This window comes from Oryza sativa, chromosome 1, assembly GCF_034140825.1.
Source record: "Oryza sativa Japonica Group chromosome 1, ASM3414082v1".
In the NCBI taxonomy this organism is placed as follows: Eukaryota; Viridiplantae; Streptophyta; class Magnoliopsida; order Poales; family Poaceae; genus Oryza; species Oryza sativa.
Genome location: NC_089035.1, coordinates 29,133,568 through 29,156,275, shown reverse-complemented (window position 1 = coordinate 29,156,275; position 22,708 = coordinate 29,133,568). Strand labels below are relative to the sequence as shown.

General features: G+C 41.9%; 3 protein-coding genes and 1 long non-coding RNA gene across 4 annotated transcripts; 1 reads left to right on the top strand and 3 right to left on the bottom strand.

The window, feature by feature from the left end:
- The first annotated feature begins 406 nt into the window (after positions 1-406).
- Positions 407-1,618, top strand: LOC4325642 (probable glutathione S-transferase GSTU6). The gene is made up of 2 exons (XM_015776288.3): positions 407-940; positions 1,057-1,618. The coding sequence occupies exons 1-2, from the start codon at positions 599-601 to the stop codon at positions 1,432-1,434; spliced, it is 720 nt and encodes a 239-aa protein (XP_015631774.1). The 5' UTR covers positions 407-598; the 3' UTR covers positions 1,435-1,618.
- Positions 477-2,297, bottom strand: LOC136355006 (uncharacterized). The gene is made up of 2 exons (XR_010738984.1): positions 1,928-2,297; positions 477-1,488 (listed from the first exon to the last, which is right to left on the bottom strand). It is a non-coding gene; the product is annotated as an uncharacterized lncRNA (long non-coding RNA).
- Positions 2,298-7,795: 5,498 nt separating this feature from the next.
- LOC4325641 (phytochrome-associated serine/threonine-protein phosphatase) lies at positions 7,796-12,371 on the bottom strand. Its single transcript, XM_015767031.3, has 10 exons — positions 11,951-12,371; positions 11,566-11,712; positions 11,386-11,453; positions 10,652-10,709; positions 9,896-10,006; positions 9,762-9,812; positions 9,029-9,172; positions 8,815-8,910; positions 8,628-8,699; positions 7,796-8,088 (listed from the first exon to the last, which is right to left on the bottom strand). The coding sequence occupies exons 1-10, from the start codon at positions 12,029-12,031 to the stop codon at positions 8,005-8,007; spliced, it is 912 nt and encodes a 303-aa protein (XP_015622517.1). The 5' UTR covers positions 12,032-12,371; the 3' UTR covers positions 7,796-8,004.
- Positions 12,372-14,472: 2,101 nt separating this feature from the next.
- On the bottom strand, positions 14,473-22,635 carry LOC4325640 (general transcription and DNA repair factor IIH helicase/translocase subunit XPB1). The gene is made up of 19 exons (XM_015793113.3): positions 22,514-22,635; positions 22,297-22,407; positions 22,001-22,169; positions 20,417-20,639; positions 20,276-20,332; positions 19,619-19,762; positions 19,461-19,541; positions 18,367-18,454; positions 17,564-17,901; positions 17,394-17,469; positions 17,113-17,306; positions 16,471-16,634; positions 16,328-16,400; positions 16,130-16,243; positions 15,561-15,641; positions 15,378-15,437; positions 15,217-15,300; positions 14,979-15,121; positions 14,473-14,881 (listed from the first exon to the last, which is right to left on the bottom strand). Exons 1-19 carry the CDS (start codon positions 22,527-22,529, stop codon positions 14,797-14,799), a joined length of 2,301 nt encoding a protein of 766 aa, XP_015648599.1. The 5' UTR covers positions 22,530-22,635; the 3' UTR covers positions 14,473-14,796.
- Between the last annotated feature and the right edge of the window lie 73 nt (positions 22,636-22,708).

Sequence of the window (22,708 nt, the reverse complement as noted above, 5' to 3'; positions counted from 1 at the left end):
ACGCCCTAACTTTGATCATCTGTCTTATTTAAATAAATTTTATGAGATAATAAAATATAAATAGTATTTTACTCGTGACTTATGTTTTTAAATTTTTTTAAAAAAATTTAAATAAGACGAATGGTGAAAGTTGAACGCGAAAAACTATGGTTGCAATTAAAATGGGACGGAGTAAGTACGTAGCTACTACTGCTACAACAGTAAAAATAAACTTCAACTAATCACCTCGTCAAGCTCAATCATTCATCCACTAGTCAAGGCCATACCAACTCCATCATCTGCTGTCACGTTTGGTCGACGCATGTACAACATCGCAATCAACACTGACGGAATCAAGTGGCCTGTGGCCCCTTCTCCAAGCCAGCAACGGCACGGAGCAATCTCCTATCGCCGCGCACTCGCCGGCCGATTCCAACTTTGCTTACACAGCTTAACTAAAATCAGTCAAACACTCAAACCTCACACTAATCACCTGATAGATGAACTTAACAAATTCGCCATGTCCTTATAAAGACATACAGTTATACCCATCTTGTACACAAACCGTAAAACCGATCCAGACAACAACAGCATCATACTCACACAGTTCGCGGCAGCAATGGCGGGAAGAGGAGGAGGAGGAGGAGGAGGCGAGCTGCAGCTGCTGGGCACATGGTACAGCCCGTACGCTATGCGCGCGAAAATCGCGCTGGGGCTCAAGGGCCTGAGCTACGAGTACATCGAGCAGGACCTCTTCGGCAAGAGCGAGCTCCTGCTCAAGAGCAACCCGGTGCACAAGAAGGTCCCCGTCCTCATCCATGCCGGCCGGCCGGTGTGCGAGTCGCGCGTGGTTCTCGAGTACGTCGACGAGGCCTGGCCCGGGGCCGCGCCGCCGCTCCTCCCGGCCGACCCCCACGACCGCGCCACCGCTCGCTTCTGGGCGACCTACTTCGACAGCACGGTAATCGATGGCATCTTCCTGAAGAAATCAACCTTAGATAGATAGCAACGTTCATGTCGGTGATTGAGAAATCAATATTAGAGAGATCGACATTTTTGTTTTGATACTGTATTAAGTTCTTCCCGCCGTGGAGGGCGCTGATGAGGGCGACGACGGCGGAGCAGAGAGCGGAGGCCTTCATGAACGCCGTACCTCAGGTGGAGGTGCTGGAGCGAGCGTTCGTGGAGTGCTCCAAGGGGAAGGCGTTCTTCGGCGGCGACGCCGTCGGGCTCGTCGACGTCGTGGTCGGCGGCTTCGTGGTGTGGTTCAAGGTGGTGGACGAGGTGGCCGGCTCCAGCCTCCTCGACGAGGCCAAGTTCCCGGGCCTGGCGGCGTGGGCGGAGCGGTTCTTGGCGGTGGACGCCGTCCGGGAGGCGATGCCCGACGCCGGGAAGCTCCTGGAGCACTACAAGGGATTTCTGGCTAAATTGGCTTCGCCAGCTGGTTCTACCTAATGGCAATCTATCTGCCTTGCTCGCCTGCTTTGACGATGAAGAAGTTGTTTGGTACTGTGTCATGTGAAAATATTTTGTTAGTCTCTGTTGAGCGGTGTTCAGAATGCAAATGTGTACATCTTGAATAAAAGGAGAGCAAAATAGTGAGGCGACTTTTAGTGTGTACAAGTATAATTTTGCTCAATCAGCAGTGTGATCACAAGGGTACAGATATGAGGGGGCATAGATGAGGTGCACGATTTTTTTTTTAAAAAAAAGACGAATCGACTCGAGTCGATTGCTTCAAGTTTTTTTTTTCGCAAATTGCTCTTCATCAATCACAAATTATTTATCAACATCGCAAATCACAGAAAGTGAATCACAAATTTTTGGCACAAATGCATTACTACTCAAATCAGAATCCATCTAATATCCAAGTATTACCTATCCATTTCAGCATCAAAGGAGAAAACAACATCAACAAGGGAGATCGGAAAAACCAACAAATCATTACCGAATCCATAAAAAATCAACTTGCCAAGGGTATGGGGGAGGGAGCCACCGATTCTGCTAGTGGTCACCTCCGTAGTCGTGGTCCCATCCGTGCCGCCACTCGCTATAGGTGAAGTCTGCCCGCTCGCTCACTGACATCGAGTGACCCACTTGCGCGTGGATCTAGCCATCCCCAAGTTCTCGGTGATCGAATCTAGCGCCGAGCTCACAGGAACCAGCAACCCATGGTGATAAGGAGGCCAAGGGAGCGAGGGAGGCGTGGGGACATCAAGGAGGCCACAATTGCTCGACAGGGAGATGGAAGTGCGGCACAGCTAGGCTAGGGGAAAGGGAGGGGGCTGCTCCTGAGCTCGCGGCAGTTAAGAGAGAGAATGAGGCGGAGGGGGAGATTCCGAGGCATAAAAACTAGTGCCAGGCTTGGTTCGTTGGTTCAACTCCCTCGAATGTGTTAGTTTTTCTTTTAAGGAAAAGGCAATGATATCACACGTATAAATGTCTTCTTTTAAAAAATGGCATTTACAAGTGTTGTTGGTGCAGGTTTTTAATTTTAGACCCATATAAGGGATCAATAGGACGTGAAAAACCCCATATGTGCTGATTTTAGATGAACCGATGGCACATATGAGGATATCATATTAGGATTTTTAAGTAGTGGATCAATTTAGTTACTATGCATTTGGTTCAAAGGTTGGGATGGGTCAGATTGGGTTGAACCTATTTTTTAGACTGTTTAGGTTAGGGACATGTGGGATGGGATGATCCCTAACAGAGAATATTCCCCTAAGGTTGATCTGGTACCTAAAAACTAATGGATCAATCCCACCCATTTTTTCTCTCTCACAGACATGTGGATCGTTCCTTAAAAAGTAGGATAATCTCATCCCTCATGCCAAACGAATAGATGAGACCGTCAGAACAAGGATGAGTCTAACCTATTCCATCTTATCTCCAAACCAACACATGCTAGAATACAACGTTCGGAGTAGAAAACTAAAAATTAATTGGGCCAGTTGGGCCATTGGCCATTCCTATCTAGACGTGGCCATTTCTCAACATGATTTGTTACGGACTATACCTTGATGTATGACTACCTTCACAAGGATTTAAATCATGGTTCTCACAAATATTACGTAAAATAGATGTGAGTAGCTCTGGTTTCTAATTTTAGGCCAATCGAATTTTGTTGGCCATCGGACCATGGATCTTCGTAATGGACCTCCTTTCTCGTTAGCGAAGCCATTTTGCTTCTCTATCAATTATCAAAGTGTTAACACGGTAACACCTCGCTCAAGTTGCTAGTTGCTGATCGCTATCAGCTTTTCTCTGAAGCTAGTGCAAGTGTGCAACCCTACTTTTGTTGCAGCTGGAAAAGAAAAGATAGGACCCCTGAACTAACCACCCTGTGACACACTGACACTGCCTTAAAGCAAAGCGCCGGGGGCCGGCCAAGTGGAGCGCCTAGTAGCGTGGCAGCCAGTCGTCACGCGGTCCTGCAAATAGTAACCGCACTTGTGCCGTTCTGAAAGGTGACTGCGTTTTGACCGGATATCTATAACCGATCGATCCACTGCAGGCAGGAAAATACCAAACTCCAAATTGTTCGGCATAAACAAGCCAAACCTAATTAAACAAGTGACATACACATACCCATGGTCGTATTAATAAACCAGATTCTTCAAAATGAGACTACTTTGAGAAAAGATATCCAGGTCTATTCTCACTTAAGTGAGGCTTTCGGTTGCTCAATTAAAAAGAGACCGATATCCCATTCTATCTCTGACCAGTGTTGTTAAGATCAGTTTAAAAAAGTTTTTAAAGAAAAAAAAAACTTGCGTGGAGGCGTTTGTCGTTCAAACGTGGAGGAGTATTGGCAACCGAGGCGAGAAGCACTCCCTCCTCTCGTCTCCACCTCCCACGCCTCGTCCCAACTCACAACCCAATCGAATCTCCCCACGACGAAGGCAGAGGGAAGGGAGCGCGAGGTGGTAGTAGACTGGCAGAGAGGGCAGGGCAAAGGCATGGACGCAGCCGGCTCGCCGCGGAGGAAGAAGAAGGCGGCGGCGGCGAAGAAGCGGCGGGGGGGAGGGGACGAGCGGGAGCGCGGGCGCGGGCGCGGGCGCGACCTGTCTCCGGCGGCGCCACCCGTGGGCGCCGGTGGAGGGAAGGACGCGGCGCTCGCGGAGTGCGCGGCGGCGTGCTGCGTGCTGTGCGCGTGCCTGCCCCTGGCGGCGCTCTGCTGCGTGGCGCGCGCGCCCGTCCGCGTCGCGCGGCGGTGCTGGCGGTGGCGGTGGAGGAGGCGGAGGCCGCAGCGGCGCCTCGCGCCCGGGGGGTCGTCGTCGTTCTCCGACGCCGAGCTCGGTGACTTCCGGCCCGGACGGCCCAGGCGCGCAATGGCGGACCAGGAGTTCCGGCCACGGGGGACGTCTCCAACTCCAAGCGGCAGCCGCCGATCCCCGTCGCCGGCGCCACCGCATCCGCAGCAGCAGCAACCACCCCCTCATGATCGGAGAAGATAGTGCAAGTTAGTTAGCATTTTTATTTCTCCCATCATTTCGCACCAATTTTGCTGCAACTATCACCAGATCGTCCACCAAGTGGATCGATCTTTGGTTAGTGCCTAAGCTCATGATTAGGAGAAAAAAAAGAAGATGATTTTTTGCCAAGGAAGAGGGCCACCCCCAATGTATCACACCCCAATCAAACAAGGCCAGGTTGCTAATCAATGCACATCCGATTGTCATCATTTTCCTCTGGTTCCAGATTGTTCGATCGTTGCACACGCGCGCGCGCGCGCACACAAGCGGATCGTACGAGACGATAGCACTGCATTATCGGCTGCTTCTTCCATCATAACTGATCCCCAATATTTCGCTGGATGTAACTGTTCCGTAAGAACAGTGGATCACTGGTTTTCTTTCTCTCTCTTGATTACAGGCTGGAAATTGGAAAACAGCGGGTTAAACTGCTTACCGTTCAGAGTAATCCGTTGCTAGTCAAACATACGTGCACTTTGGGCAGTTGCGAACATGGTGAGCTTTTAATTCGTTTTTAATCAAAGACCAATGAATAATTAAATCATGGGGAGCAGACAAGCCGAACAGTGAAATAGTTTCCTACCGCCGCCCCTACCTGAATGATCATGAGTATCGAGGGAAAAAAATCAGGGTGCCGAAAGATGCGATGCCCCCCTTCTTCAGGAATCAATATCAGGAGGAATATGTCTGGCACGGTTCGAGTTTGCATGATTTGAGAGTTTTGAACGGTTGCAAAGGAGAATGTCCTTTGCAAAAAAAATGCTCGAACCTGGAATATGATGGCAACCGAACCGATGGTTGGCACAGCGGTACTAAGGCTTTCAGCGCAAAGTTTGGATTTTGATTAAAATTGAAAATGATATGATTGAAAAGTTATGTGTGCATGACAGGTTAATGTGATGGAAAAGAACTGAAGTTTGAAGTTTGGATCCAAATTTTAAATCTAAACACAGCCTAACACATGGTGTTTGACTTGTCGTGAGCAACCGGGCAGCCGGCGCGACCCGACCCTGACAGACAGGTAAGCGACGTGAGATCAGGCTCAGCAGCGAACCAGCACCACGGATGTGAGATCACGTGAGGATGATCCGAGGCCGCTGCCCGCGGGCGCGCCGGCCAAACCACCCCAACCAGGCACAGGCAGAGGATGGGCGAAGCAGCGAACGCTGCGGAATCACGGCAGGGCGGGGACGCAGTCACGCAGCCGCACGCGGTAGCTGTCGGCTCGGTGACTCTACGGTGCGCGCGGGCGGCAACGAGGCGGCCGCGTGCCAACCCCCCACAATGCACTCGTTGCACCTCCGCCCGTGCGTGCGTGCGAGATTCTTTTGTTCGTTACGGGTGGACGAGGGAGACCGGCGGCGGAAGGGCATGCCTTCTCCGCGCCGTTGGAAAAGCGGCACGGGCACGGGCGATGGCTCACGTCACGTGCGTCGTGAGGGATCTTTTCGTTGCCGCGAGCCCGCGACCGGCGCAATGGAGGGTCGCGTCGCCCCGGGCATATGCGCTGGTTTTGTTGCGAACAAGCAACTACTACTACCAGGTATACCACTATAGTTATCAGGCTTGCCGCCACCGCCCGCCGCGACCAAGACTGCCACTTCCAGATGCTCGGCTCCATCCTATACCAGATTGCAGTGGAACCAGCACAGGAGAATATGGTACGTGGGAGCTATATATACGGTGGTTGTACTGTAAAATCTTCAGCGATATCACGTGTAATCAAGAACAGAAAGACACACGAGCGGTAGGGAAGGCGATGCCCCCGAACCTGAAGAATGCGAGCGCGACGTCGGAGGCGGCGGCAGCGGCTTCCCGTCATCCCATGGCTGAGTGGCTCCACCGCTTCCTCCACGGGAGGCAATGGGAAGTGGGCTTCGGCTCGAATGAGAAAAAGGGAACTCTCCAGGAGACATCTCTCATTATCTACATATCACTCAAAGTAATGGTCATGAAAAAAAAGGATAGGTTAATACGTAGTAAATCAATCAAAAATATACAAGGTAAAATTTAACTTTTATGTATTACAATGAAAAAAACAAATTTTACGGTGAATATTTGTAGTTTAATTTTTTTTCAACTTGTAAAAGTAAAATTTTAACTTACATATTTGTGGAGGAGTGATATATCATATATTAATAGATCTTCTCAAAATTTTCCATTCCATAACTATTTGAGTTTACACGCAAACAACGAGGGAACGTCATTTCAAGAGAAAGCCATGATTATTTCGTTGGTGGATTGCTAACGGTGATAGCAATAGCAACCAGGTTATTTTAAAGTTTTGTGGCCTACAGAATAAGACCAACGACATATTTACAAACGAAAAATAATACGTGAATAAAACTTTTATATACGTGTTCTTAGTGATCTAAAAGCAAATGCTGAAAAATAAACTTTGATAAAGAAACTTTAAAATCACCTTCAAATTTTAAGGTTGAAAATTCAAATTTTGGATGATAAGGATAAGTGTAAGCGAAAAGATGAGGCGCTTCTTCTCCCTTCATCTCAAAATATAAGACGAATAACCTTTTCACAATGTCTCATAACATATGGTATATACACGTATAATTAACTAGCACATCCCTCTACTGTAAATTTGTTTTTTTAATCCTTTAGTACCTTTGATACCATTAGGTGATTTTTTTTTTAAATCCTTCACTCTTAATATTTCTAATACCATTGGGTGCTTGAGCCTTGAGGTGACCAAAGCGAAGAAATGATAATAATTCTCTTATGGTATTTGTGTTTAGAGCTTTATATTTTGAGATTGAGAAAATATTTGGATTTGCCACAAGTTTACCGTGCAAATAATGTACTATCGTACTATAAATCATGTAGAGAATCAACGTGACTTGCACAAATGCAACTTATTTCATCATCCGTTAACAAGTTCAATGAGATAAACGTGTCCGAATGTAAGTGGTCAATCTTACATAATCGACGAGATAGGATAGTGTACTCCGTTTCATTTCATAAATCATTTTGACTTTTTTCTAATAAAAATTTTTAAAGTTTGATTGAGTTTATAGATAAAGTAGCATTTCCAACACAGAACAAACATATTACCAATGTATATTCATTGAATCTAATTTAGTGTTCTCAATGTTACTAAATTTATCTATAAATTTAATAAAACTTAAAATGCTAAACTAAAAAAGTCAAAATAACTTATAATATTAAAGTAGTACATGATACGACCTACGCGCAAATCGCATGCAAATTTTGAAGTCACGGGGCAGGCCTATCTGATCACGTGAGTGGGAAGCTGTAGCTGCAAATATAACACAATAACGGCCCAAACCTCCTGTGTGGCAAACTGTGTCGACCCGAAATAAATCAGAAACAAAACTTGACAACGCCACAGAAGGAATACAGGAGTGATGACACTCCAAATGGTCTATTGTACATGTGGTTAAAAGAACAGAAAAATCATACGCATTAGATTGCACTATGACCTGGACCTACAACAATAAATAGGTCTGCTTCATCTTTAACCCTTACAGATAAAAACATGACTTCTAAAATTGTACAATTGATGAAGTCAGAGGAAATATGGGACAGCAGTCCTCGGTCCTCGCATCTGGTTATTCTCCTCTGTCTCTGTGAAGAATTTGACCTCTCTTTCCTGATGTTTTAGACAAAGGATATAAAAGATCAGAATCAGCTGCGAGCCTTAGAGCTCATGAAACAAATCAGATACTTCACAGCAGTATTTGCAAAAGAAGACATGTTAACATATTCAGATCAACTAATGCAAGAGTCAGACCACAGATAAGATAACAATTTCACACTAGTAGCAAGAAATCTTCCAGTACTTGTAGATGAGCTAAGTTCAATTGGAACTTCTATTCCCTGAGGAATGGTTTATTGAGGTGGCCACAGTTACACAACTAGAAACGAATATGCTAGTTGCTCTTGAGTCCAACTTAAGTTTCCCCCAATCAGTAGTCAAACCAAAGTGCTGTGTATCGTTAATTCATTGCTGAGTAGATTATAGATAGCATGGGGTGGCATTTGTTATTGTTGAGCACACAAAAGCAGTTGGGTGCCTAGCGCTGTTTCATCTCTGTATTGTGTGTGCACAAGTGCACTAGCAAATCCTAGTACTCCTATATGAAGTTTGATGCAATTACATAATGCTTCCACCACAGGTGCACAACATACCATTGTCTCACTGAAGCTTAGTATAGAAGCAACATTTCCACATCTGTAGCAATAATTAGGAGCGGACCACACCTGGAAAAAAGGTATTGCAGGGTATGTGAGCATCAATATAACAGTATTGAAAAAAGAAATACAAGCTTAGTACAATGCTATGATTATCTGGACTGACATGTGAACAGAAACTTACAGTTACAAGGCCTTTGTCCTGAAACATGTACTTTAAGCCTTCCTGAACCAGCTGGTGAGCTCGGCAAACTAGATCGAGATTGTTAATATGGTTGAACTGCAAAAGGTAGATGAAAAACATTTACAAGGAAACAATTAATAGATGATCCAGAATGTAGTGACTGTACACACTCTCTGAAAAATAGAGTAAGAAATCATCAAATGACTGTACATACCTCAGCTGTCACTCGTGATCCAAAAAGCCAACCAGCTCCACGAGGGCTAACAGCCCATGTCTCTATTTCTTCAGGGTCACTCCACATTAGATCACAGAAAGGACCTTCATGAGGAATTTCACAATTGCGATCAATCGTCCGAATCTGGTCAATAGAATTAACAAGGATATTCAATCACATGATTAATTTCATTGTAATATTGCGTTGAGACGGTTTTTAATTCTTATCTGACAACAATATATCTTAAGATAAAACAAATCACAGAATCATGTCTTACTAAAAAATTGTGAACATGCAAAGCTATGAACCAACTAATTTCTAATAGTACACAGTCAGATATAAAGTATATATTTTAACGACAAAGAAAAGTATACCACAACTAAGTTAGCGAACAACCATTTATTTTTTCTTTAAAGGATGGGTCAGAGATATATGTGTCACTGAAAATAGCATACACTATTTCAACAAATTATCTAAAATGGCAACACCCAGTTGTTTACCCCTTCAAAAGGTTCAACGGATATCACCTGATCAACTGAGGATATTCATACTTAAAAGGCAGAATTATCTAATTCTTTTGAACTTAGTGCCAGACCTACTAATTGTTGCATCGACAAGGTGTAGTACAGTAACTCAAAATAATAATGTTAGTATTACAATTAATTAGAGTTTGATAAACAACACTTAGACTTAATGATGCTTATGAAACTTCAAGAAAAAAAGTTCAGCAAACCTGATCAACAGTGCGCACATCAGGAGAAAGTCCACCATGAACACAAAGAACCTGGATTTTTAGCATATGGTTTGATGATTATTTGGCACAAAAATTATAAACCGACAACTTACAAAATGTCCAAACAAACTTACCGTGCCATTAATGATTGCTGAAAGAGTAAGGTAGTCAAAAACATCGGTGCAATACCGCCATGCATTCGCATTCCCATACTTCCTTTGGCACTCATCGTAGAAACCATACACCTAAAATTAGAAAAATACTATGTGTTACTGCATCATAAGCACCAAATACATGTGTAGTGCAGATATATGAGCACAAAGTCTGTCAGGAGGATGAACTGTACAAATAAAGGAAACGTAAGGAACCATGTAAAAAACATATTCCAACTCATTAAACAAAATCTAAGGATGACAACACAGGTTGCTCATCATATGGTGCTGATTAGGAACTAAAGATACACTAGTATGCAACATGTGCGTGTATTTCATTCCAATGTGCATACACTGAAACGAACATGAAACCAAGGGAAAATCATAGATATAATGACCGGATTATTTGACATTGCTCAGGCAGAAAAGCAATACGAGTTAATACATCTCCAGAATCAGAATTGTATGTAATGGAGCTATGCATATTTATGTCCAACGCATGATACCCTCATAGATAATTAATACAAAACCTACAAATGTTTGATATGAGCATACATGCATGTACAGGCCAACAAACAACTAAAACAGGACCTCTTGGATGCAACAGTTGAGATACAACATATAAATCATCAGAGCAGTTGAGATACAACACTTAAAAGTGCAACATAAGTATCTCAAATCTCAAGAAAAGAAATAAATTGGATAATAAATGAAAACATTGTCCGCACCAGGAAATACCTGTGTCAACTGTCTGCTTTCATGATTTCCACGCAGAAGCGTTATGTGTGCAGGGTACCTAATCACAATCAGGAAACCCAATAGCAAGAATGAGCCACAGATAGTAACACTTGGGTACAAACTATAAATCAGAATCCTTGAGAAAATGAGTGCAACCAAGAACAAATGAAACTAGCAAGGACTAGGGAGTCTTACAGGAATTGTTCACTACTTAACAGTGCAACCATTCTACTCAAATTAGCAGTCCAAGTTGTGAAACAACAACAGGAATACCAATTTCAAAATTCAGCCAACTAGGCTCAATTGCACGAGCCACAATTAGATCACAGTGTGTCTCATCCTACAACTATTCAGCATTTCAGTTCAACTCCTGGGAGCTATTTGTATTATATAGAAGTATAGAACAACACATTGACCCCATACATTGCTCAAGGTTATCCAGGCAAAATAAGGGGAGAAGGCAGTAATGAAAAGACAACAGGATTTGGCATATAATCAAACGACAGGCAGGACCATACAACAACATGATTCACATCTAAGGAAGGTAAACTACTGCTGCAACCATTCACATATTTTTTCATGTAATGTCCCTGTAGAAAAAGGTAATATAACATCGAAGTACTGTAATACCAAACGGAACAGTGAAGCAGCTGCAGCTATGTGCCAGAAAGGTCAAAGCTTTCGAACAAACAAACAGAACATTCACGATCCCAAACAAAAAGGTAGGCAAATACCTCGCTTTTAGTAGCAACAGAATGGTGAAGACCTCCAGACTGTTGAAGCCGCGGTCTACAAAATCACCCTGCACGTGAAGCACAGCTGAATTCAGGAACACAGCATCATCCAGAACCATCTCAACCAACAAGCTCACACACACAGAAACACATAAACACAAAATGCTCCAGAAGCCACACCATGAAAATATAATTCGTCTCGGGCACATGCCCCCCAGTCGCGAAGAGCTTCATCAGGTCATGGAACTGCCCATGGATGTCTCCGCACACGGTCACCGGGCTGTTCACTGGCTGCACGTTGGACTCCTCGATGAGGATCTCCTTCACCTGGAAGGATCAGCGGAAAATCAGCCGCGGTTACACGCGACCCCATATACATAACAAAACTCAAGTTCAGTACGGAAAGCAAAAGGCAACGGTTTCCCCCCACGTCCACCCCCTACCAACGAACCCTAGCAACCGCACGCGCGCCGCCGCCGCCGCCGCCGCGCGAGAGCACGGGGCATGGCAAAAACCCTAATAACCGAACCAATCGGGGGACAGGGCGGGGGGGAGGAAAGCTCACGTATTCGCAGAGGGACTGGAGCTCGTGCTCGGCGAGGTGCTGGCCCTCCTTCACCTTAGAGATCCACAGATCCAAATCCATCGGGAGGGGCTCGCGGGGGCGGGGGGGGATGGCGGCGCGCCCGGGGGTGGGGTGGGGAGGCAAAGGGGATTTTAGGGCGCGGATTCGAGAAGGGGCGGGGGCTAGGGTAGCGAAGCCGCGGCGGATCCCCCCTCGGATTCCGGTGTTGGTTTCGCCGCCGTCTCGATCGCGGCGGGGGGGAGGGGAGGAGGGACGAAGAGGGAAGGGAGGGAGGGGAAGAGAGAGGAGGAAATAATACTAAGGTTGTGATTTGCGCCGGGCTTTGGGCGCTGGAGCAGGAAGAAATCTCGAGTGCCTTGGCTTGGCTGGCTGGCTGGCTCGCTGCCTCACACACGGCCTCGCGACCACACGGGAGACGGGACGGCGTTTAGGGTGGACGTGCGGCTCTGATTGATGCAGAACCTGACTCTTTTGTCTTTTTATTTTGAGATTTTGAATTCGATTAGGATGTAGGCACTGTTTAGATCCTGTAAAACTTTACACTCTATCACGTCTAATGTTTTTTTTAAGATAGAGGTTTTATTAAACTTCAGAATAAGGATTACAATTCTTAGCAAGTTGCTTAGCAACACACACCGGCGCCTGCAGGCGCAAAACCACTGCCTCCCTATTCCGAATAGCTAGCTGAGCAAGCTCATGAGCCACCTTATTAGCACCCCTGCGAATCAGAGCCGTGCGAGCTTCAGGAGCAGCACGCAGACCCGCTCTCGCTTCAAGAGCAGCACGCAGTCACGTCTAATGTTTGTACACATGTACTCCCTCCATCCCATAATATAAGGGATTTTGAGTTTTTACTTGCACTGTTTGATCACTCGTCTTATTCAAAAATTTTGTGCAAATATAAAACCCGAAAAGTTGTACTTAAAGTACTCTGGATAATAAAGTAAGTCACAAAAAATATAAATAATAATTTCAAATTTTTTTGAATATGACTAGCGGTCAAACAGTACAAATAAAAACTCAAAATCCCTTATATTATGGGACGGAGGGAGTATGAAGTATTAAATATAGGCTAAAAAATAATTAAGTGCACAGATTGCGACTAATTTGCGAGACGAATCTTTTAAGCCTAATTAGTACATGATTTGACAATGTGGTGCTACAGTAAATATTTGCTAATGACGGATTAATTAGGTTTAATAAATTCATCTCGTGGTTTACTAACGGATTATGTAATTAGTTCTTTTATTAGTCTATATTTAATACTTTAAATGTGTACCGGCATATCCGATGTGACACACCAAAACTTTACACCCCTAAATCTAAACACAACCGTATTTACGTCCTTTCAGGCTCGTTATGAAACCTCAAATGGAAACAGGGGCTACTGAGACTCTTGTAATCACTAGGGGCTATATCCTTTTTCGCATCTTAGTAATGCCTTTATTCACATGGAAAAAAAATCTAGCGTTCAAAGGGGTAACTGGGCCCCATGTTATTTTTAACTACTCCAGTAGATTATTATCGTAAATTAGTTGCTCGACATCTTTCTGAGGCTTTTATAACCACTAGGCTACAGGCCCTTTGGCGTCCGAGTAGTGGCTTTATTCACATGGAACAGAAAAATTTAGCGATCAAAGGGGTAACTGGCCCTCGTATTATTTTTAACTACTCAAGTAGATTATTATCGTAAATTATTTGCTCGACGTCTTTTTAAAGAAAGAATTTTTTTCAGAAACACAATACAACGACGCCTCACTACCGAAAGTCACTACGAACGCCTCACTATCAACAGGTACACCGTCTATCACTGAAATAATAATTAGCTGTAAATACAAACACATGTGTCAACTTTATAACTTGAACGGGGTGATCTGGTTCTACCACAAGCAACCTAGTCAGTTGATCTAAACTCACTTTGCTTTAAAGTCCGAACTTTCTTCCAATCCCTTGTTATGAGCTATCTGTGAAGTTTATTTATTAAAATATTTAATTTATATCTATAACCATGTAAGATAAAATAATCTTGTCAATAGTCTGTTTTAAACCGGTCCATTCATAACATCTTTGTCCTAAGAAAAGAAATAGGAAACATTTTAAAAAAAGAAGAGCAGCAAGAAATTGTCAACGGACGACGATGCAGTACTAACACCTCACCAGACTACTTGTGTGTAGCAACCTGCATCTCACCTCATCAGCATAATTCTGATGTCACTGATTTATACTACCTTAGATAACCGTTTTTTAAATAGATGACGCTGTTGACCTTTTCTTACATGTTTAACCATTCGTCTTATTTAAAAATTTTATGTAGATGTATAAGATATAAATCACACTTAAAATACTATGAGTGATAAAATAACTCATAGCAAAATAAATTATAATTACATAAATTTTTTGAATAAGACGAATGGTCAAACATGTGAGAAAAAGTCAACGGCGTCATCTATTAAAAAACGGAGGGAGTATATAAATTGATGTTCTGTAAAAAAAAAAGGATATGATGCGTTCACGTCCGGAAAATAACTAGATGTCATATAAGCCTTACAGAAGTATTTGCATCAACAGTATTTACATCTTCAGGACCAAGGCAAATGCCAAGTTTTTTCTCATTAGCAAACACAAGGGCGTGCGACCAAATAAGTGCTTATTGCCGTTGGATGTTGATGCAAATATCTCGGCAAGTTAACAAAAATGCTGGTCGATGCGCTAATGGGAACCTCCCCCACTCCACGTTAATCATTGGAATTCCTTAACCATAACTCGTATTCAGTATTTTTGCAGATGAGATAGGCAAAGGAAGGAAACAACGCCGGTTATCAAGATCATTGATAACGCTTCTTAAACAGGTAATGCCTCTTTGAAGGGTCCTTCGGTTTCTTGGAAGCTCCAGCCTTCCCCTTACCAGTGCTGGATGAAAAGAGCTCACAAGTTAGAATTGAGTAAATAGAATAATGAAATCAAATAATTGACGTAAAAACGAAATATAAGCGGAAAGAAGAAGCACCTGTACTCCATGTAGACCATTCCCCCCGATCCAGAAAAGGCACTCATTGATCCAGCAGATCGCCGTGCTTTCATAAGAGCCTTGCCATCAGAATCCTCTTCCAAGTGCTCAATGCCAATCATGTCATCCCTTGCACTCAGCAACTGGTTTAAGTGGCGAAGTGAGTTTACAAGCAAGCTTGCACAATTAGAAATAAAGAAGTAGCAGCTTACAAACAACAGGTACAGAAAACACCTACTTGTGCCAAAAGTTCAAGCTGATCATTAAGTGTGTAATATTTCAGGTTAGGTAATTCTTCAGGTGGCGGCAAGCTGGTGATCACCTGGTAAATGAAATGTTACAGTAGGAATCAAGCCAAACAATCGATTTTTTTCAACATATAGAAGCTCGCAAGTTTACCTTGAAGCTATATCCCTGGTCAATAAGAAATTGTTGCCTTTTAGTTGAGTAGTACATCTCCTGCATGAATAAAAAAAAAGTCATGGTCATATACAGTTTTGACTTTTGACAAATCGCCATTGTTGGTGGATTTCACAAACAAGAAAATTGATATGCCAAAAGAGACACAGTGGTGAGACTCACCTGAGTGTCAGTCGATACAAGAGAGTAGAAGAACGCATTGTATTCTTCTTTTCCACCAGCCATCCTGTCTTGATGCTTACCCTGATGTCACAGTAATTATCAAGATCCAATGACATTTCAATAGAAAGTATTATCTTAGAACATGACTGCAGCAGTTTGAGATCTAATGCTTCCATCATCTGATTGGACACGTGATTCCTTAGTCATAACTAGCATATAACATACTGCAACTAATTTTACACAAAACTATTCTTTCAGATTCCAGAGCTGTATTTACAACACGATAATAAATTATTACATATATAACTTGTATACTAAAATCAAATTAAATAGTTACAGATTCCAACAAGCTTTAAAAACATTTAAGCAAATGTGAGCATGCTTGATATCTTCAGCCAGAATTATATAAGAACAATATTAGTTTGATCCATCATGCATTTTATTTTTCTCACTAATCCTTATTATATAAAAAGCATTAACATTTTATGATGAATTTTAGATACAAAGAGAAGTATCATGGTAACATCATTCTGTTCCATGAACTAATCATCAGATTCAATCCATTTTACCTTTGCCCTGAGAATACGTCCCAACCGTTGAGCTTCTTGACGCCGTGAACCAGCATGAGATGAAATTTGTATGATCACATTTGCTTCTGGAATATCAATCGAGTTATCACCCACCTAAGTGACAGTAGATATGCAGTTAAGATGATGATGGTTGAATTTACAAAAGTATGTTTTGAATCAGAATATCAGTTACTGCACCTTTGAAAGGAAAATTGTATTCACATCTGAGCTGTTCTTGAATTGATGCAGAATTCTCGTCCTCTCAACATGGCTGAATGTTTTCAAGCAGATATAAGCATATAACTAATGGAACACAAACATCTGTATAAAATGAGAATCACCTTGTGGAACCATAAATCATTGGTTTACGGAGCTTCATTGCGTAGCTAGTTAGTGCAAATAGATTATCGGCAAACACAATTATCTTGTCCCCACGTTGTTGCTCATGGAATCGAATTAGAAACTCGCAAGCTCTGAATTTGTTTGGGTTCATCGCATAGAGGACCTGATAGGCCAGGGTTAGTGCAATCCTCGAAGATGACAAGATTTGATAAACAAGCACATTGACCAATAAATTCATGTCTGGCATGTACAAAGCACAAGAAAACCAACATTTTAATGTAAGATGATTTGGTTTTCTCCTAAGTCAAACTTCTCCAAGTTTGATCAAGTTTATATATAGAAAAAATGTAATAAGATTCACAATGCCAAATTAATTTCATTAAATCCACAATTGAATATAATTTTATAATATTATTTGTTTGGTGTTGAAAATATAGCTACGTCTTTAGTTATTTATGAACTTAGTCAAACTTAAAGAAGTTTTGACTAATAACAATAGCAAAACATTTTACATTCTAAATGGAAGGAGTATCACAAAAAGCTATACTAGAAATTGGAACATGTGGACTTTATATTGCAAAAATAAAGACATGAATCTTAATATGGAAAAGGCATATCGAGGAACTTCAATAAAGATTCACCTGCTTCTTCTTTGAATTTTCTTTTTTCAAATACTCAGCAAAGAACTCTTTGGTCATGGGACACCAAACTTCGGCACACTGCACATTTGCAATAAATCCACCTTTCACTAAATCCAACCAGTTTGCTTCATACAGCTTTGGTCCAATAAGAAAATTTAAATCAGTGATGCGTTCATCCTCTCTCACAAGTGTAGCTGCAGTTACAGTAATCTGAGTTACTTAGAATACCTACATAAAAGTGAATGGTAAAATCATATGTAGGGATATAAATCGAAACTGACCAGTAAGACCAAGCTTGCAGTGAGATTTTGTAATGCTGATGACCTTTCTGAACATATGTGCAGGAACAACATGGACCTGCAAACACAAATAAAAAGAAGAACATGGACATGTGTGAAGACCTGAAATATTTAATATTAAACACCTCAAATATCACTAATGGATATCCCACCTCATCCATTAGGAGCAAGCCCCACTCCCTATTTCGAATTTCTTCAATTATCTTCTCAGAGTCTTCAGACCGTTTACCTCCAAATGCAACCATGTTATATGTAGTCACAACTACACCGGCCATTCCACGGAATTTCTCCTTGTTATCTGATGTAAAACGGCTGATATGTTCATCTTTTATAGTTGACCAAAGCTTGAACTGAAATGCCCATTGATCAACTGATACAGCATTTGTGGCCAAACATAGACAACTCTTCTTGATACGACATGCAGCAGATACACCAACCAAGGACTTGCCAGCACCACAAGGTAACACAATAATGCCTGACCTTGCTCTGCCTGTAAAATCATAAAAAAAATATTCAATGAGGAAAGAAGCATATAATCTGTTAAGTCCTTGTAAGTTAATGAAAATTTGAAGTGAAAAATAGCAAATGAAGGGAATAAATTGCTAATTAACGACACAAGCAAGAGGACTGCCACTAGCAATTTTAGTTTTCACTCTTGGTAAACACAGTTCCCCACCACATCCCTTTAGTTCCTACACTTCAAACAATACTGACAACATTTTTACTAGGATATTCTAATTTTCTTATTACTGTAACACTACGCGTTTGTTCTGTCATTAGATCTGGATGTGAATCAGTACGTGATTAGGTAAAACCGGCAAGGAAACAGCATACTTAAAGACTCAAAGTCATTTGAAAATTAACGTTCCCAAACTTCATATCGGTTTGCAGTTATTTACCAGTTGTTCAAATTTACAAATTCAATATTCATGTGCAAATTGCATAATAAAGTTACCATTCCCAAACATCTTGCTGAGGCTCTTTTCTTGATATGGCCTTGGGCGTGCCTGGGGCTTTAATTCCATCTCCAAATCTGGATTCACCTACAATTAAGACATCAGATTTTAATTCTGAATAATATAGCAAATATATGTACATGGTCATGCCCCTAAACAGCTGCATAACCACAAAATGGTAATACTGTAAGGTTCCTACTAACATAAGAAGTAAATATATTTTGATTCTTAAGAATACCACAGTTTTCAAGTGGAAATAGGGTCAACGATGTCGTATCTAGTTGTGCTGTGTTGGATATACAAGTTTTACCAAAAACGAAATGCTAAAAAACAGAAAATGCTCTAAGCAAAGCTTAATGAACTGTTTTTTCTCTTACTCTTATATATGGATTTAATTAAAAAAAAAGGCTTTGCACACTAATGAGAGTTTTTTTACAGTATACACTAATGAGAGCTGTCATGTAATGTACCAAAAATATTAATTGATTTTGACATGGAATTCATTTCTGAGGTATATATGCTCATTCTGCTGGGCTCCTAAAGATGTGTTCCGATGCTCCAGATTTCGAATCATTCTTTGATTTCAATATTGGACTACCCTTCTTTTAGAATAATATGTTTAGCTGCACTATATACATCAGAAAACATGTGTTAGTTGTTTTCAGCACCACCAAACTAAGCCTGAACATCTGTGATTCTGCAATCTAAAAGCTTACTTTTCATTATCCATATATATGAAGTTGGATCTTCTCTATTAATACATCGCTGTGCAATGTCTAGAGATAACAATACAGTAAATAAACACTTCTATTGCTTAGAAGTTTTTGTTTTGCTTATAGCATTTATGTTTGGTGTAGCAAAAAAAGAACTAGCCCCCATTGAATTGGTATGTACAATATCTTGTATAGCAGAAGTGGTGGTGGGAGAAATTCCATGGGTGCAAAGGTAAAAATTGTTTTTTAAAATTTTGACGAGGCAAAGTTGGGTCAGCCCCCATTGTGGTTTTCTCTGGTTCAATACAGACCAATTGCATGGACAATATGATTATACGGACTAAAAATTATGCATGTCTCTTGATATGCAAAGAACTTACTGTGTCGTTTCTAAAATCGTACTCCTCCAGCATGGGGAAGTTCAGTGCATTTGGCAAGCAACGCTGCTTCACATTCTCAACCTGCATGACATGAATTAAACATCAGTCTCCATCACCGAAAATTTTTCGTGAGATTCTAATTGAAGTAAATGCATGACCTGAGAAGGATCAATTTCAAAAGAATGTGTTTCCTTGTCTTCAGTTGCAGCAGCCAGTTCCATTCCATCTAATAAGTCCTCATGGCCACTAGCCATTTCACCAGCTGTTTTGCTAATAGTAAATGAAGGTGCCCCAACGGAATCCTGGATAAATTAGAATGGACTTAGGCCCTGTTTGTTTCAGCTTAAAATTATTGTAATCTAGATTATTAAATTGGATTACTCTAAGCTAGATTATAATAAGCTAACATAAAATAAGCTGCGAGTTGTTTGTTTCTCTAGATTATTGAAGGCATCTGAGGGTAGTGGGTCTTTAGCCACCCAATAATCTGGAAAAAGCTCCTCCAGAGGAGATTATTAGATTATAGTAATATGGCTTACAGATTATAATAATCTATCATAATAATCTACTTGTTTGTTTCAGCTTACTCCTAATAATCCAGATTATAATAATCCTAAGCTGAATCAAACAGGGCCTTAGATAACAACATAGAAATCAGCTTGCATTGATAGAAGTTACACGATGGTTTCACGCAGACAATGTAGTAACACCAGACAGACTAGAGCTCGCATAAGATAATGGGTAGGAAGGCACGACTTTGCTACTAGTATATTGCCATAAGAATTCTATTCAAGTGCACAAAACAGATGAATAACCTCAGGAGATATCCGTGCTCTGCAAATGATATCATCTTTCAGAAGCGTCTTCAAAACCTGGAGATGAGATATCGCAGCTCACATAAATAGAAAATAATAGACAAAAAAGAATATTTTTTAATCACGGAAGTATGGTATGACCTCAGGGAATGGAGACTCCACAAAATATCGATTCTTCTTCAGAACAAGCTTCACTTTACCATAATTGGCAGTTGATGCATGGATAAAATCAATTATTTCACGAGGCAGTTTAGTCTTGGAGAGCTTGCTCATGACACTGATTATAGTGCTAGTCTCAAGCCCAACTGAGACCGCAGCATATAGTGAGTGGGGTGTTAGATTGTACTCGTGCATGGATTCTGGCCTGCACCACCAAAGGTCAAAATCAAATAGTTTAACGGAAAATCAGAAACCCTTTGACAAAGTAATACATTTCAGGCACTCAACCATGCACATATACTCCCTCCATTTTTTAATAGATGACGCCGTTGACTTTTTCTCACATGTTTGACCATTCGTCTTATTCAAAAAATTTATGCAAATGTATGAGATATAAATCACACTTAAAGTACTATGAGTGATAAAACAACTCATAACAAAATAAATTATAATTACGTAAATTTTTTGAATAAGACGAATGGTCAAACATGTGAGAAAAAGTCAACGGCGTCATCTATTAAAAAACGGAGGTAGTATTTCAAAAGAAGTTCAAATAAAAAAGACGACCAATTTGATCATCTCGTCCATCGGAGTATAGGCATCATTTTGTTTTGCAGAAAGACTTCAGGTCAAACTCAGTCCCATCTTAACTTAAGAAAAAAAGGACTAATAATCTCCTTAACCCACCATCCCATCACTCAAACTAAAGAATCCTAGAAGGCTAGAATTTACTTTGACAGTAACAACGGAATGGTTATGCTCTCTTGAAGTCATGCTGGGGTCATCAACTTGGTTGCAACTTATATATGTCAGTATACTTTCTAGGTTCTAGATAGCCACATGGGGCATATTAAATCTATTCAAACAATCTAATGGCACAATGATATGCCTATCACATAGCTGTGCTCACCATTTTCAAGTAATACATGGTTAGTTCCATTACAAACCATTGGTTTTCCCCTCAAATTCCAAACAAATTAACCTATTCTAAACAAATTATATCCAAGTGGTTCACAGAAAATCAAATTGAGTAATCACATGGCAGTACCAAAGTCCCTAAAAGATAAAGTAGTGAAACCCTCAGAATATGATATGATCCCCACAGCTCTCAATGAAGATAATATCACTAAATTCAACTTCTGTTTCACTGCATGACAAAAACAAGCCTATTCCAACATGAATGCTGAAACCATGCTAATTTTGGGGGAAATCAACCACATAGATGGAACCCCATGAATGCTGCAGGAAATTTGCATACCAAAATGCTAAACATGAAATGTGAGGTGGTTTGTTTTGTAGCTAGGAGGTTTTGCTTTGTGCTTGAGCACAATCTGAACCTTTGATAAACCACAAAAAGGAAAAAAAAACTAAAAACAGTTGAGATGATGTGACTTCACAAGATAAGAGAGAATTAACAATAACTTAGTGGCTTCTAAGTGTATAAGATATTGAGATTTGGACTAAACTCCACTTGGTGGATGCAATTTCAGTCTCAGGAAAGTCCAAACCTACTATGCAATTAAGGTACTAAGGTTAATGTTGAGGCTAGAGGTGACTGAAGTTGACCTGCAAACAGGCTCCGCAATAGCGATCAAGAAATCGTAGGCTTGTTTGTATAGGGGCGAAAACGTCTCCAGGAAGATGCGGCCATCGGCGCAGGCCCAGAGCGGCCTGTTCGCGTGATCCGGCTTCAGCTCTAGCTTGGTGAAGTCCCTCTTCTTCACCTCCCTATCGGCTGCACCGAATCAAAGTTCCAACCCCCACAAAACAAAAATCCCCAATCAGTTCAATGTTCCGTGCAAACCCTCATACATTGGGGGAGGGGCGGTGAGTTTAGGGCGGATTCGAGCGCGCGGTGTTACCATCGCGGACGTCGTCATCGACGTCATCGGTGTAGTCCAGTTCGGCGGTCTCGTCAATCGACCTCGACGGCGCCGAGGACTTGTGCCGCTTCGGCGCGCGGGCGCGATCGCCTGCAGAGGGGAGAGGGGGGAACGGTGTAAGGGAGATGCGGTATATAGGACAGAACGGGGGGGCGCCGGTGCCGGGGATGGTGCCGCTTAGGGTTTGCTTCCTCACCGTCGCCGCCGGCCATGGCCGGAAGCCCTGGAGCGAGGAGCGAGGAGCGCGGCGGCGCGGTGGCGGCGGTAGCCGGAGAGGGGAGATGTTGGCGGCGCACGGGGCAGTTTCGTCTTCTCGTCGCCGCGACCCGCTCGGGCTGGGAAATGCTTTATCGATCGATCTGGGAATTCTGGAGTCCTCTATCTGTCTCTT

Excerpts from the sequence above, each read along its gene's own strand:
- LOC4325641 (XM_015767031.3), bottom strand. The coding sequence starts at position 12,031 with ATGGATTTGGATCTGTGGATCTCTAAGGTGAAGGAGGGCCAGCACCTC. Across the intron at positions 10,007-10,651 it reads AAAGCAGACAGTTGACACAG|GTGTATGGTTTCTACGATGA; the intron begins GTATTTCCTGGT and ends TTCTAATTTTAG. Across the intron at positions 8,089-8,627 it reads TAAGCTTCAGTGAGACAATG|GAAAGAGAGGTCAAATTCTT; the intron begins GTATGTTGTGCA and ends CTAAAACATCAG.
- LOC4325640 (XM_015793113.3), bottom strand. Across the intron at positions 15,438-15,560 it reads TTGTATCGACTGACACTCAG|GAGATGTACTACTCAACTAA; the intron begins GTGAGTCTCACC and ends TTATTCATGCAG. Across the intron at positions 15,301-15,377 it reads ACCAGGGATATAGCTTCAAG|GTGATCACCAGCTTGCCGCC; the intron begins GTAAACTTGCGA and ends TTCATTTACCAG.
- LOC4325642 (XM_015776288.3), top strand. The coding sequence starts at position 599 with ATGGCGGGAAGAGGAGGAGGAGGAGGAGGAGGCGAGCTGCAGCTGCTG. Across the intron at positions 941-1,056 it reads CGACCTACTTCGACAGCACG|TTCTTCCCGCCGTGGAGGGC; the intron begins GTAATCGATGGC and ends TACTGTATTAAG.